Genomic DNA, 13,115 nt, shown 5'->3' with positions numbered 1-13,115 from the left:
TATTTGCTTCTCCGGAATTAGAGGGCAGCCACAGGGGGTGTTGAAGGGCATAGGGAAGGCTGGCATGGCCCCTATTCGAGGTGGACGGCACTGCTCTCGGGGTGGACGGCACTGCTCTCGGGGTGGACGGCACTGCTCTCGGGGTGGACGGCACTGCTCTCGGGGTGGACGGCACTGCTCTCGGGGTGGACGGCACTGCTCTCGGGGTGGACGGCACTGCTCTCGGGGTGGACGGCACTGCTCTCGGGGTGGACGGCACTGCTCTCGGGGTGGACGGCACTGCTCTCGGGGTGGACGGCACTGCTCTCGGGGTGGACGGCACTGCTCTCGAGGTGGACGGCACTGCGCTGCTGGTAGTAGGCTGCTGCTCCACGCCAGAACGCATTCTTTTCACGGGCACATATTCTTCTTCTGATTCAGTATCAGACCCGCTGCTTGTAACGGGTTCATAGGCAGAATCCGAATTGGACAGAGAATCAGAGAGCTCCGCGCTGCTCTCATCGGTTATACTTAAAAGCTGGTAGGCCTCCTCGCTAGTAAAATATTTTTTTGCCATACTGGTGGCTGGTGAGGCTGCACTGGTGGGCACAGGCGGCACTGGTGGACACAGGCGGCACTGGTGGACACAGGCGGCACTGGTGGACACAGGCGGCACTGGGCACTATAGTGGCTTTGGTTGCACTGGTGTGGCTCTGGTGGCACTGATTAGCACACAGATGGCACTGGTGGGCACACAGATGGCACTGGTGGGCACACAGATGGCACTGGTGGGCACAGGCGGCACTGGTGGGCACAGGCGGCACTGGTGGGCACAGGCGGCACTGATGTCACTATAGTGGCTTTGGTTTCACTGGTGTGGCTCTGGTGGCACTGACTAGCACACAGATGGCACTGTCAGGCACAGGCGGCACTGGCGGGGCACAGGCGGCACTGGCGGGGCACAGGCGGCACTGGCGGGGCACAGGCGGCACTGGTGGGGCACTGATGGGCACTGATGTGGCACTGATGGGCACAGGTGGCACTGATGGGCACAGGTGGCACTGATGGGCACAGGTGGCACTGGTGTGGCACTGGTGTGCACTGTAGTGGCACTGGTGTGGATCTGGTGTGGATCTGGTGGCACAGGGGTGGCACAGAGGTGACAGATGGCACAGAGGTGACAGATGGCACTGTTGTGGCACTGCTGATCCCTGTTGTGGCACTGCTGGGGCACTGCTGGGCACTGCTAGGGCACTGCTGGGCACTGCTGGGGCACTGCTGGGGCACTGCTGGGCACTGTTTTTTTCACTCACATATACGTATGTAGCTCTCCTCTCCTCTCACGCTGCATCGGTGTGAGGAGAGGAGAGAAGTGAACTTTGCATGACCTCTGACGTTCTTTGTTTATATTTTGTGATCGCTCCGTCATTGGACGGAGCGATCACGTGGTAAAGGACCGCTGCTATTGGTCCTTTACCGCGATCCGTGTTGCGCCGGGTCCCGTGAACCCGGCGAGCACGGATGTTCCGGTGTGCGCGCCCGAGGGGGCGCGCACGACCAATTCTCCGGGAGGACGTCATATGACGGCCTCCCACAAATAACAAACCGGCCTATAGCCGTCATTTGGCTATAGGCCGGTTATTAAGTGGTTAAAGTCCCCAGCCTGCTAAAATCTTTCCTGTACACTCGCTATTGTGACCTGTTTTGCGTAGTGATTGGCCTAATTCTGTAAAGATATTTACTACTTAGGCATTTTGTACAACAATATTTTTAAGGAGGGTTTTCTTAAAAAGTGGACTGTCCCACTAGTGGAACCAGCCATTTCATGTTGTTCTTTGGCACGTTTGTTGTCCATAGGGCATCCCAGTCAAGTGAACATCCCCATTCTGCAAGTGTGAACGAGGCCTTAAAGTCTGTTTGCAGTTTATACTCAAAGACTGTAAGGCTGCCAAGATTCTGTTCTCTAAAGAAAGTATGCGATTTCAAAGCCTCTTACGTTTAAAGTTTAATTTCTCCAATGCTTGCAAATACAGAGTTTTAGCCCCAGTTCACACGGGTGCGATTCGGGATCCAGCGTGATTCCTGTGCAGGTTCACATATCGCAGCGGACTTGCAGGCAGTTCAGTGTGGACCAAAAGAGGGTGCACCATTTTGGTGTAATTTCAGCCATACAAACTGCATGACTGAATTCACATCGCACAGCCATCACATGTGATGTGCACAGTAATGCAGTGTGAACTCCACCTTTAAAGTGCTTTTACTACTTGTTCAAAATGTGTTAAAAAAATGCCTTTGATATCCCTTTAATAGCCAATGGCTCATGTTGCTGTCTCAGCCAATGAGGAGAGAGTGTACCCAGAGAGCTGAGACTGTCAGGCACATCACTGGATTGAGAGGGAGCTCAGGTAAGTATGAGGGGAGGGGCGTCTGCACACGGGTATTTACTTAAATGGATATTATCCATGAAGGTAGAAAATCTTCAGCCTTTAGAACCACTTTAATAGTTAATTTGTGCATGGTTTGTGCACATGTTCACTTTAGGTTGATGTCTGTACCTTCACCACTTAATGATAAGCAATAGACAAACATCTAAATTTCACTTGATGAAATACAGGGATGCTATATTTGTATTTTGCCTGGGTCAAACTTACCCTTGTATGACATGTATAGGTGGAATAGTCACACATGGGTGCTTGGTGTGTGATTTAAAGTGTGCTTTCAGTGATGCTTGTCCCCAACATCCCTTGATAGCCTGCCTTTTGCTTTTTCCATTTTTTCATAATTTGGCCTACTCACTGCCGCACTGGGTCTTTTTGAAAATCTGGAGTGTCTGGTTTGAGTCCTCCCACATATGCTTCTCATTCATTCCCCTCGGCCCTTAATTTGCCAGAAATTGAATGTTGAGACGTATTGTGGTGGTATAAAACTGTTCCACTAATGATTCATAATTTTTCTTTTGCTTTTCCAGGCCTCTCATCTCATACCTGCGCAAGTTTTATTACTATGACCCACAAGAGGAAATTTACCTTTGTTTAAAGGAGGCACGACATGTTCCCAAAATGGAATCTGGTACTGAGAATTCCACGTAGCAAAGCTCTTGAGTTTATTTGTGTTGGATGCAGGTAATTGTACATTCAGGCAAGTCTAGTTGTACACTGTATATAATGAGGCCTTTCGTTTCCCTTCACAGTTTGAAATAAATCTTATGAAGTTTTTAATATATGTTAAAGTGGTTGTAAACCTTTAATTTAACTAATTTATTTTAATGAAATAACATGTTATACTTAGCTTCTGTGTGCATTGCCATGAACCTTCTTATGCAGTCCCCCACTGGCACACTCAGCTCCTCCTGTTCTCAGTGTGCCACCATAGTTGGCAGCTTCCGATGGTGGTGGTGGCGGCACACCTGCAGGTTCACTGCTGAGCTCTGCTACGCCCCCTGCTTTCCAGTTTGGTCGACTCCTGCTGCTGCCTGTGAGAGAGGCATTTTTTATATTAGTAGAGCATTAACCATTTGAAGATCATGTATTTTCTACCTTTTTTTTTTTTTTTTTTTTTTTTGATATAGCAATTTTTCAAATACATTTTTAATACAAAAAAACACAATACATAACCCAATTTGTAAAATTTAAAAGATGATTTCACACCGAGTGAATAGATACCAAACATGGCCCCCTTTTAAAATTGCCCACACAGCGGCAACAAACGATGTATATTTTAAAAGGTTATCCAAATGGTGCAAAGCTACCATCTGTGGGATTATGACTGCATGCCTCTAAGTCATAATCCCCCCCCCCCCCAAAGGTGACGATACCCCAGTGCCGTGAAGCCCAGGTTGACCTGGGATAGCCGCCCCCCACCCCTTGGGCAGGGGCTGGCACGTAGCGCCATTAGAACAGATGGAGCCAGGCCACTGAGCTAATTATAAACATTGTAGGGTTTGTTCTTTAGGTCAAAAGTATGAACTTCCGTCTGTTAATGAGGAAAGTTTAACCACTTAAAGACTAAATCTTTTTCTCACACTTTTTGGTTTCAAGTTAGTCATCATTTCTTTTCTTTCATCAGGGGACACAGAGCCATAGTAGTTACTATGTGGGTTATATGGACCACTGATGGGTGATGGACACTGGCACGCCCCTAAGGCAAGACGTGTACTCCCTATATAACCCCTCCCACTACTGGGAGTCCTCCGTTTTTTTCACCAGTGACTAAGGTGTTGGTCACGAGTAAAGATGTGCTGTGCTGAGCTCCACTGGAAGCATTCCTTGCTGGGGCTATCCATGCTGACCGGATCCATTCTGATGTCTTTTCATGGGCTAAATAAATGGTACCCGGGCCTCGTGTCCGAATAAACAAGGTTTTGCTTGCGAACGCTTCTCTTTAGAGAGCTGGGCCCTGGGATTCAGTACTTTTTGGTGGTAAGGCCTTAACGTTTTTACTGGCAGTGTGCTGTCCAGGATTGTGGGTAACCCGAGGTTCCCGGGTTCCTGAAGGTTTCCTAAAAGGTCTAGGAGCCCACCGTGAAGGTTGAAGATTGGGTCTTTATCTCTGATAAAACCCTGCTACGAGGATAAGGTAAGGTAGATTTTCTCAGGAATTTCTCCTATGTATAATGTTGTCATGCCTATGTGTTGGGGGCTGTATTGAGCACTCACCGTCCTGACGCTGGAAACGGCACAGAAGCCTTCATTCTCCTCTCCTCCAGCCGCAACAGATCCTCCGGTAAGAAGGGGGGGGGGGGTCTGGTTCTCTTCCTCTGCCCCCAAAATAGTTTTTTCTTGGGGGGATAAAATGGCAAACTAGTTTCCTTTTTTTCTTAAAAAAAAAAAAAGAGGCCGCTCAGTGGAGGATTTTCAACAACCCCCGCCATGCCTGCATGTCCACAGGACGCAGCTCACGTGGGGGGGCATGGCTAACAGCGTCAGACGCCGGCCACACATGTAGGGAGTTGACTTTAGCGCTGTATGTGGAGGGACAGAGCAGGAGGGATGGCTTGTTCAGGTTAGTGAAAACAGGTTTTTTCCTTTTGACACATTATACTTTACCAGGTTAGGATTAATAGCAGCTAATGGTGCTGAACTATAGCCTAGCAATGTATATTCTTTTGCATTGTGTCTCTGCTTTATGCTTCAGGCTATGAATGCTAATGGGACCAGGAACTTCTCTAAAGAAGTCAATGATTTTTTTCACTATACACTGAATCCATTTTCCCAAAAAAATGTCATCCTCCTCTGAGAGGGATACGGCTAGTCATATTGAGCCGTCAGGGGAAACTGTTGTTGCATAAAACACTTCAGTCCCTGTATATATCATACAATAGTTTTAATGAAAGATTAATGCTATGATGTCTCTCCATAGCGGGGCTAAACGTAACAGATTCCCATCTAGTCCTCAAGACCCTCTTGTTGAGGTGCAGGAGGCTGGGGATCAGGTAGATCTTCCCAAATATTTGGAAGGTACTTATTTATCCTCTTCTGAGGATCCTAATATGGAAGGAGTAGCATCACAAGACAGGTTGCTTGTGTACTCCCTTACTCAACCTTTTTTGCTGCCTGCAGCACAGGCTCTTGAGGAACCTACCTCTAATTGGGTTCATTAGAACCTCCCCCATCTGGGAATGTTTTTTCCTATTCATGCATGGTTAAAAAAGCTTAAGTATTCTGAATGGGAACATCCAGATAAACAATATTATCCTCTCAAGAAATTCTCCACACTTTATCTTTTGAAAGAGAATTTCTATGAAGAAAATGGGGGGGTTCCAACAATTGATGCTGCAATCCCCTCAGTGAGCAGAGTCTCATATATGTCCGGTGGATTATGCACTGATGTTAAAGGATCCAACAGATAAATAGTTGGAACTTCTTTTTAAAGAAAATATGTCTTTTGCAAGTTCAGTAGCGCAGCCGGTTCTTGCCGCAATTAGTGTATCGCAGTCCATTAAGGAACAGTTTGTGCAGATACCTGAAATTCTGCCTGATCAGCAGGCCCGGCAATGGGCTGCTGTATCTGTCTCACAGTAGATGCTATGAAAGACTTTATCATTTCATCCTTATGGCTTATGCTTGGGCTAGTGCATTCTCGCAGATTTCTGTGGCTGAAAAATTGAACAGCCGAAGCACCGTGTAAAAAGCTCTTAGACAGTTTTTCCCCTTCATGGGGTACGGCTATTTAGAGACGATCTGGATAAGTATATCCAAAGGACCTCTAATGGGGAAAACTCTCTCTTACCAGTAAAGAGGTTGAAACATTTCTCCTTTTAATCGTGCTGCCTCTCCTATGCCAGGGTCATCTTCCTCTAGGCAGTCTTGACGGCCTCAACCGTCAGGTTCAAGGGAAAGTCCCCAAGGACAGCGCCAGGGTCAGAAGAGATCGTGGGGCAGAAAGCCCACAAAGCAGAATGCTAAAGCCTTCTCATGAAGAGACACCCCCACTCATTCGGGTGAGGGGAAAGGTCCTGCGATTCTCAAGATCTGGCAGGAACATTGTCAAGACAGATGGATTTCTGCAGTTTTTTTTATAGATTACTAGAGATCCGAGAGTTTCCATCTCCTCGTTTTTTTCTAAGGGAAAATGTTCCCAAGGATCCAGAGAAAAAGAAGTCTCTTTCTGGCCTCTGGATCAGCTATTATCCCAGTCGGTGATATCAGAGGTTCCCTTAGTGGAACAGGGCACAGGGTTTGGCTCAAAAAACTTTTATGATCTGATCGGTTGTGTCCATCCTGCAAGGAGGGGATTTTTTATTTGGCTTTAATCAATATCAAAAATGCATATCTCCATGTGCCAATTTTTTTCCCGCTCACCATAAATTTCTGCATTTTGAAATATTCATAATTAGCATTTCAGTTGTGGCCCTGCCATTCGGTTTAGCCACGTCACCACGGGTGTTCTGAAAGATTCTGGCACCTCCTTTAGCCAGATCAAGGGCTCAAGGCATAACGGTCCTAGCCTATTTACAAGATCTACTTTTTAATAGATCATTCAGTCTCGGGTCTAAAACCAGAGTCTGATCACAGCTGTAACTACCTGAAATCTCTGGGTTGGATACTCAACCTAGGAAGATTCTCCTTAAAACCATCAAGGAGATTACAGTACTTGGGGCTTGTTATAGATACCATACAAAAAGGTATTCTTACCTCAGACAAGAATTGGTTCCATTGTAGGACTAATTCAACTTATCAAAACAAAGAAAAATCCATTCGGCTGTGCCGGAGATTGTTAGGGGAAATGGTGGTCTCCTTCGAGGCCGTCCGTTACGCGCAGTTTTTACTCAAAAAGCTGCTTCAAAACACTATCCTGTTGGTCTGGAATGAAAAGATTCAGGCCTTGTTTGTTTCCAATATGCTTGGCTCCCGACCTAAGTCGGAGCCTAAATTGGTGGTTGTTATCCAGCAAAAGGGAAAATCTTTATCCTGGAAGGTATTAACAGATGCCAGCCTAATATGCTGCGGAGCAGCCCTGGAAGAAGATTCTGTCCAGGGGAGATCGTCCAGATTAGAGGACCTTGCCTATCAACTTTTTGGAGGATTCGGGCAATACGTCTGACCCTAGAATCTGGGACGGTTAGACTACAGGAATGTCTTGTCAGGATTCAGTCTGACAAGGTCACGGTGATGGCTTACCTCAATCACCAGGGGGGCACGAGAGGTTGGGCAGAACACAACATTCCTTGCCTATCCGCAATTTTCATTTCAGGAATAGAGAATTGGCAGGCAGACTACTTGAGTCACCAACAATTATTTCTGGGAGAATGATCTCTTCACCTGACATCTTCCTAGTGATATGTCAGAGATGGGGTATTCCGGACATGGACCTGTTCGCATCCAGATTCAACAACAAAGTCGACAACTTTGTGTTGAGAGCAAGGGATCCGCTAGCAGGCAGAACAGACGCATTAGTCTCCCTATGGGTTCAGTTTTCACTAATCTGCATTTCCTCCAGTTCTGCTAATTCCGTGCCTTCTCCACAGGATTAGTCAGGAAAGAAAGGATGGCGATTCTGGTGGCCCCAGTGGGTCCCAGAAGTTCTTGATTTACCAAGATCATAAATATGGCAATAGGAGTCCTTCGGACTCTGCCATTATAACTAGACCTTCTCGCACAAGGTCTGGTATTTCATCCTACCATACGGACGGAAAATTTAACAGGTTTGACTGTTGAATCCCACTTTATAAAGCATCATGGGTGATCTTCGGTAGTGTCTACTTTGATGGCAGGAAGCCGGCTTCCAGAATCATTTACTATAGGGTCTGGAAGGCATATGTTTCTTGGTGTGGATCCAGGGGTTGGCACGCCAGGAAGTATGTTATAGGTAGGATCCCTGATTCCTGCAAATGGAATCTGAAATAAAGCTGGCCTTGACTTCTATCAAGGGCCAGAACCCGGCCTTGTCATTGTTTTCAATGGCCTCTTGTTGCCCAATCTTGGTACGTAGCTTATTTAGCTCATTGTTGTATCAAGGCACCTCTAAATCCTTGGGATTTAAATTTGGTTTTATCGGTTTTGCCTTTTGAACCTTTACAAGAAAGGTCCTTGTTTTTTTTTGTAAAGAAAGAGATAATCTTTCTGGCTGCCATTTCTTCTGCTAGAAGAGTATCGGAACTAACGGCTGTCTTGTAAAGAGCCATATTTGATCATGCATAAGGATGAGGTGTTTTTTTTATTTTTTATTCTTATTATTTTTTTTTGTCCTCATCCTGAATTCCTACCAAAAGTGGTAACAGGTTTTTTTTCATATAAACCAAGATGATATTCTTGCTTCTTTCTCCCCAGAGCCTCAATCTAGGGAAGAGAAAGCACTACATTCTCTTGATGTAGTAAGAGCGATCAGTCTATTTTAAAGGCGACCGCTCAGGTTCGCAAAGCACATGTTTTGTTTGTACTGCCAAAAGGTCCAAAATGTGGACAGGCAATGTCAAAATCTACTATTTTCCAAATGAATTCCTTCTTATGCTAGAGCACACTCATCCAGGACCGATTAGTGCCTATTGGGTGGTGCATCATCAGGCCTCTATTGCTCAGATCTGTAAGGCCGCGACTTGGTCTTCGGTTCATACGTTTATCAGATTTTATCAAATCGATATTAAAGGTCATGAGGATATTGCCTTTTGGGCGCAGTATACTGCAGGTTGCAGTATGAGTCCTCTGGCCTCCTATTTTTTTTTAGTTTTCTCCCTTCCGTCAGTTGCCATTGCTATGGGACATCCCACATAGTAACTACTATGGCTCTGTCCCCCCCTTCTTGGTGTGTACACTTGTATTGCTTGGCTACAAAACTGAGGACTCCCAGTAGTGGGAGGGGTTATATAGGGAGTACGCATCTCGCCTTAGGGGCATGCCAGTGTCCATCACCTATCAGTGCTCTATATAACCCACATAGTATCTACTATGGCTCTGTGTCCCCTGATGTACATCAAAGAAAAGGATTTTACAGGTAAGCTGTTTTAAAAATCCTGTTTTTTGCTAGAAAATTACCCCCAAACGTTATAATTTTGTGTTTTTTAGCAGAGACCCTACAGAATATAATGGTGGTTGTTGCAATATTTTGTGTCACTCTATTTGCGCAGTGGTTTTTCAAATGCAATTTTTGGGGGAAAAATACGCTTTAACCACTTAAGCCCCGGACCAATTTTCAGCCAAAGGAGCAGGCCCCTTTTTGCGATTTGGCACTGCGTCTCTTTAACTGACAATTGCGCGGTTGTGCGACGTGGCTCCCAAACAGAATTGGCGTCCTTTTTTTTCCCACAAATAGAGCTTTCTTTTTTTTTTTACTAGTAATGGCGATCAGCGATTTTTAATTAAATTTTTTTTTTTTTTTGTGACTACGACATTATGGCGGACAGATCAGACTTTTTTGACACAATTTTGGGACCATTGTCATTTATACAGCCATCAGTACTATTTAAACGCACTGATTCCTGTGTAAATGACACTGGCAGTGAAGGAGTTAACCGTGACTCATTTTGGCCAGAATCGTGCAGCTTTATACTGTAGGCAATTGTTAATTGTTGTATTGCAAGTGTGCCACATTCCTTTTGATACAATTTTAGTTACATTTATTAGCAGGGCGCTAGCAGCTTTGTAGTTTTTGAGGTAGTGCGTAATATTGCATTAATAGTATTGACTTGTAATTATTATTTTTTTCTTTAGGGACTGCTGTCATTAGAACACTGAACAACCCAATGAATGGAAGAAATTAAGGGCAATGTTTCAGTGGATATCCTTCCAAACCCTCCTTACTGCTGTCAGTTAAAACTGAAGAGAGAGAATGTGAAAGACGTGTTGTAACAGCTAGGATCATCCTTTCCTTGATTCCCAAGAAATTCCACAGAGGGTTACAAGGAGCTCCTTGATCCCTTATTCCAGCGTCCATACTGACACATACTGGTGTCTTACTGTTGTGTTTTTCTTTTCATTTTCTGTGAAGAAACCAGACATGGATACTGCACCCATCCATGCTCCAACTACTGAACCGGTGGTCATCTCATGCTGTTGTTTTTTCAAGCCTTTCTGTGTGTATTGGAAACACTTGAAAGTCCCTTTTATATTGGATGGGCTCAAGTCCTCCTGCAGAAATGACTCTAATCGCTGCAGTCAATAATGTTCTACTGGGTTTGTACATCTGATGAACCAATGACCTTTGTCTAGGTCAATTTCCACAAATAGATTATACTACTGACTATTTTGCTTGCAGTCTGCCAATTGGCTGAAGTGTGGCAGCACTACTATGGAAGTGTGTAAATATACTTTATTATATTTTTTTTTTGGAGGTCACTGTCCTTCTGTGATGTAATGTAATATTTCAAATTTTGCTGTCTTGAACTTGAAACAATACCTTTTTCTAACACTGGAATATAACAGCCTCCTGTCCACTGCAAGACAAAAATTTAAAGCTAAAAATGGTTATAAATGGCAAATTCACCATATGACAAAGGAGGGGTGGATGTACACTCTGTACTGAGGATAAGTATGCCCCAATTGCCGAAGCTATCCATTATATATTTAGGAAATTCGTTTTTGCAACTTTTTTTTTTTTCTTGCAGTGGAGGGTTGGGGGGCTCCTCAGAAAACATGCTGCCCTCAAAGGGATAGCAATAATAAATTAATTGGAGAAGAAAAGAACTCCAGCACAAACCTAACCCCGTTCCATAGTCCCTTTATTTTATTTTTTTGCTCTTAATTTATTGACGAAGAGTCAGTGAGTGTGTGTATGTATGTAATTTATTTTTCCGCTGTCTTATGTCCCTTCCCCTTAAACAAGCTACTTTTGCTGGGTTTTAATGTAAGAAATTTACTGTGGGACTGACCCTGTATGAGTGTTTTTTGGTTGGCGAAAAGAAAGATGGATGTGTCCTACAAAGCTCTGTTTGTATATAATGTGTTATAGGCATGGGAAGGACACGTTCTTCTTGGTTTTAATTTTTATTTTTGAAACATATTTTGGACTCTGCCAATTTCTTTCTTTGTAAATGTTGAATAGGAAATTCCAGAAAAATTTGTTTTTGTGTCAGTGATGAGTCTTTCTACTTTTGTCTCTCCTATCCCTCCCCACTCCATGAGAAAGAAGCACTTGCTTAATTCTTGATCTCATTTGCAGTCTCCAAAGGATGATTATTATTATTATTATTTTTTTTTTTTTTGCTGCCATTTTGTCATTAAATAATTCAAGAGGGGTGGAGAGCAGGTTCAAAAAATAAACAATTTAGATATACTGGCACTTCAAGTGTATTTGTCTCCTTTTGCTTTTGTCATGGTATGAGTGTTTTTCCCTGATTTTTAGTGCCGATCAAAGGTAAGACACTGGTTTTGTGAAGATCATTTTTATTGTCTATTGCACACCAAACTGCAAAATGTTAAAAATGAACCTTAAGGCAGATGTTAAAATCATTTTATTAATAAAAAGAGAAATTTTATATATTTCTAGATGCAACTTTTGTAAGCACCTGAATTTTGTCTTTCAGTTCCTGTAGTCCTCTGCACAGCAGCCTGGGAAGGGTAGGGACAGCAATATTGTCCAGTCAGTGTTCTATTTTGTGATAGTAGGTAGAGTGTATTTTGGGCCAAGTGGAGGTTCAGGTTTGCAGTGCAAGTTCAGAACTGTTGGCAGAATTTCTGGATCAACTAAACAAGGGCAAAGTATCTAAATTTTAATATCTGCCTTTTCTCAACCATTCATTGGAGGACACACAGTTATACCGATTTGACCTGTGAGTTTAGAGTGCCACCCAGTGGGAAAATCCTCAACACTGCTTTGAGAGCTCTGTTTTCTTCCTTGCTTTCAAGGATGAAAGGACCTATTCTCACCAAGCACTGCATACCGGTTATAAAGGTGTTTTTTTTTTTTTTTGTGCAAAATAAATTTTTTATAATTTTTTTTGAGATTTTTTTACATTGGAGATCTTCAATCAAGTGCTGACTGGAAGTCTGGCCAGATGTCCCCAGTCATATTCTCTCAATATTTTTTGCTGTGAAGGAACCTTTTGAAGTATTTTTGCGGTTTCAAGGAATCCTTCTCAAACATGGTCAGTCACAGCTCAAGGTACAATAGATTGTGGATATATGACAAACGGATGTGGGATATATATATATTATAATATAATAGTATTTGATATGTAGACTGGATAACTTTTAACACCTTCCTGCATTATAAGACAACATTTTTAGTGAGAATCATAAAATGAAACTAATAATGGCAGAAAATGCATAGGATTGCACAAAGGAGTACCAGACCAAAATTATGAAAATGTCCAAGAAGCTTTTAATTACATAGTTACATGCATATGTGAAACAATTGGGGGAAAAAAAAGTATGGCGCTACCTCATAGATGATGAATTCATAAAAAAAATAATAAAGTTGAACAATAATCAATAAGGATGTATAAAAATGTATATGAAAAAATAGTCCAAACAAAAATCCTTAACGTATCTTCACAAAGAAAAGTACAGAGGCAAAATGATATCCTTCAAATAGTGCTCCACCACAAATCATGCATATAAAATGCAAACTCACCATAACATCAAAGTAAAAAAGCCTTGTAGCAGTATTAAATTTCTCTCAACCAGCAGCATACAGGGAGACAATACCTCTACGCCACAACGTATATCTTTTGGCAATAATCAAACAACCAGGCTCGGGAGAAA

At 43.5% G+C, this 13,115-nt stretch overlaps 1 protein-coding gene across 3 annotated transcripts in view; it reads left to right on the top strand.

Annotated features, from left to right (window-relative positions):
- The window catches only part of SOCS7 (suppressor of cytokine signaling 7), a 113,467-nt gene extending 101,580 nt beyond the window's left edge, over nucleotides 1–11,887 (top strand). For 2 of the 3 annotated variants that reach the window (XM_077459400.1, XM_077459397.1), the window contains 2 exons: nucleotides 2,948–3,101; nucleotides 10,125–11,887. In XM_077459400.1, coding sequence (XP_077315526.1) covers nucleotides 2,948–3,068 — 121 coding nt within the window. In that variant the 3' untranslated portion in view covers nucleotides 3,069–3,101; nucleotides 10,125–11,887. Of the gene's footprint in view, nucleotides 1–2,947; nucleotides 3,118–10,124 lie in introns of all 3 variants that reach the window. The other variant, XM_077459399.1, reaches the window with a different exon arrangement.
- The last annotated feature ends 1,228 nt before the right edge of the window (nucleotides 11,888–13,115 follow it).

The sequence above is a fragment of the Lithobates pipiens genome, unplaced genomic scaffold (assembly GCF_037356315.1).
Source record: "Lithobates pipiens isolate NorthernLeopardFrog02 unplaced genomic scaffold, aLitPip1_a1.2 Scaffold_28, whole genome shotgun sequence".
Lineage (NCBI taxonomy): Eukaryota > Metazoa > Chordata > Amphibia > Anura > Ranidae > Lithobates > Lithobates pipiens.
This window is presented reverse-complemented; position numbering and strand designations above follow the sequence as displayed.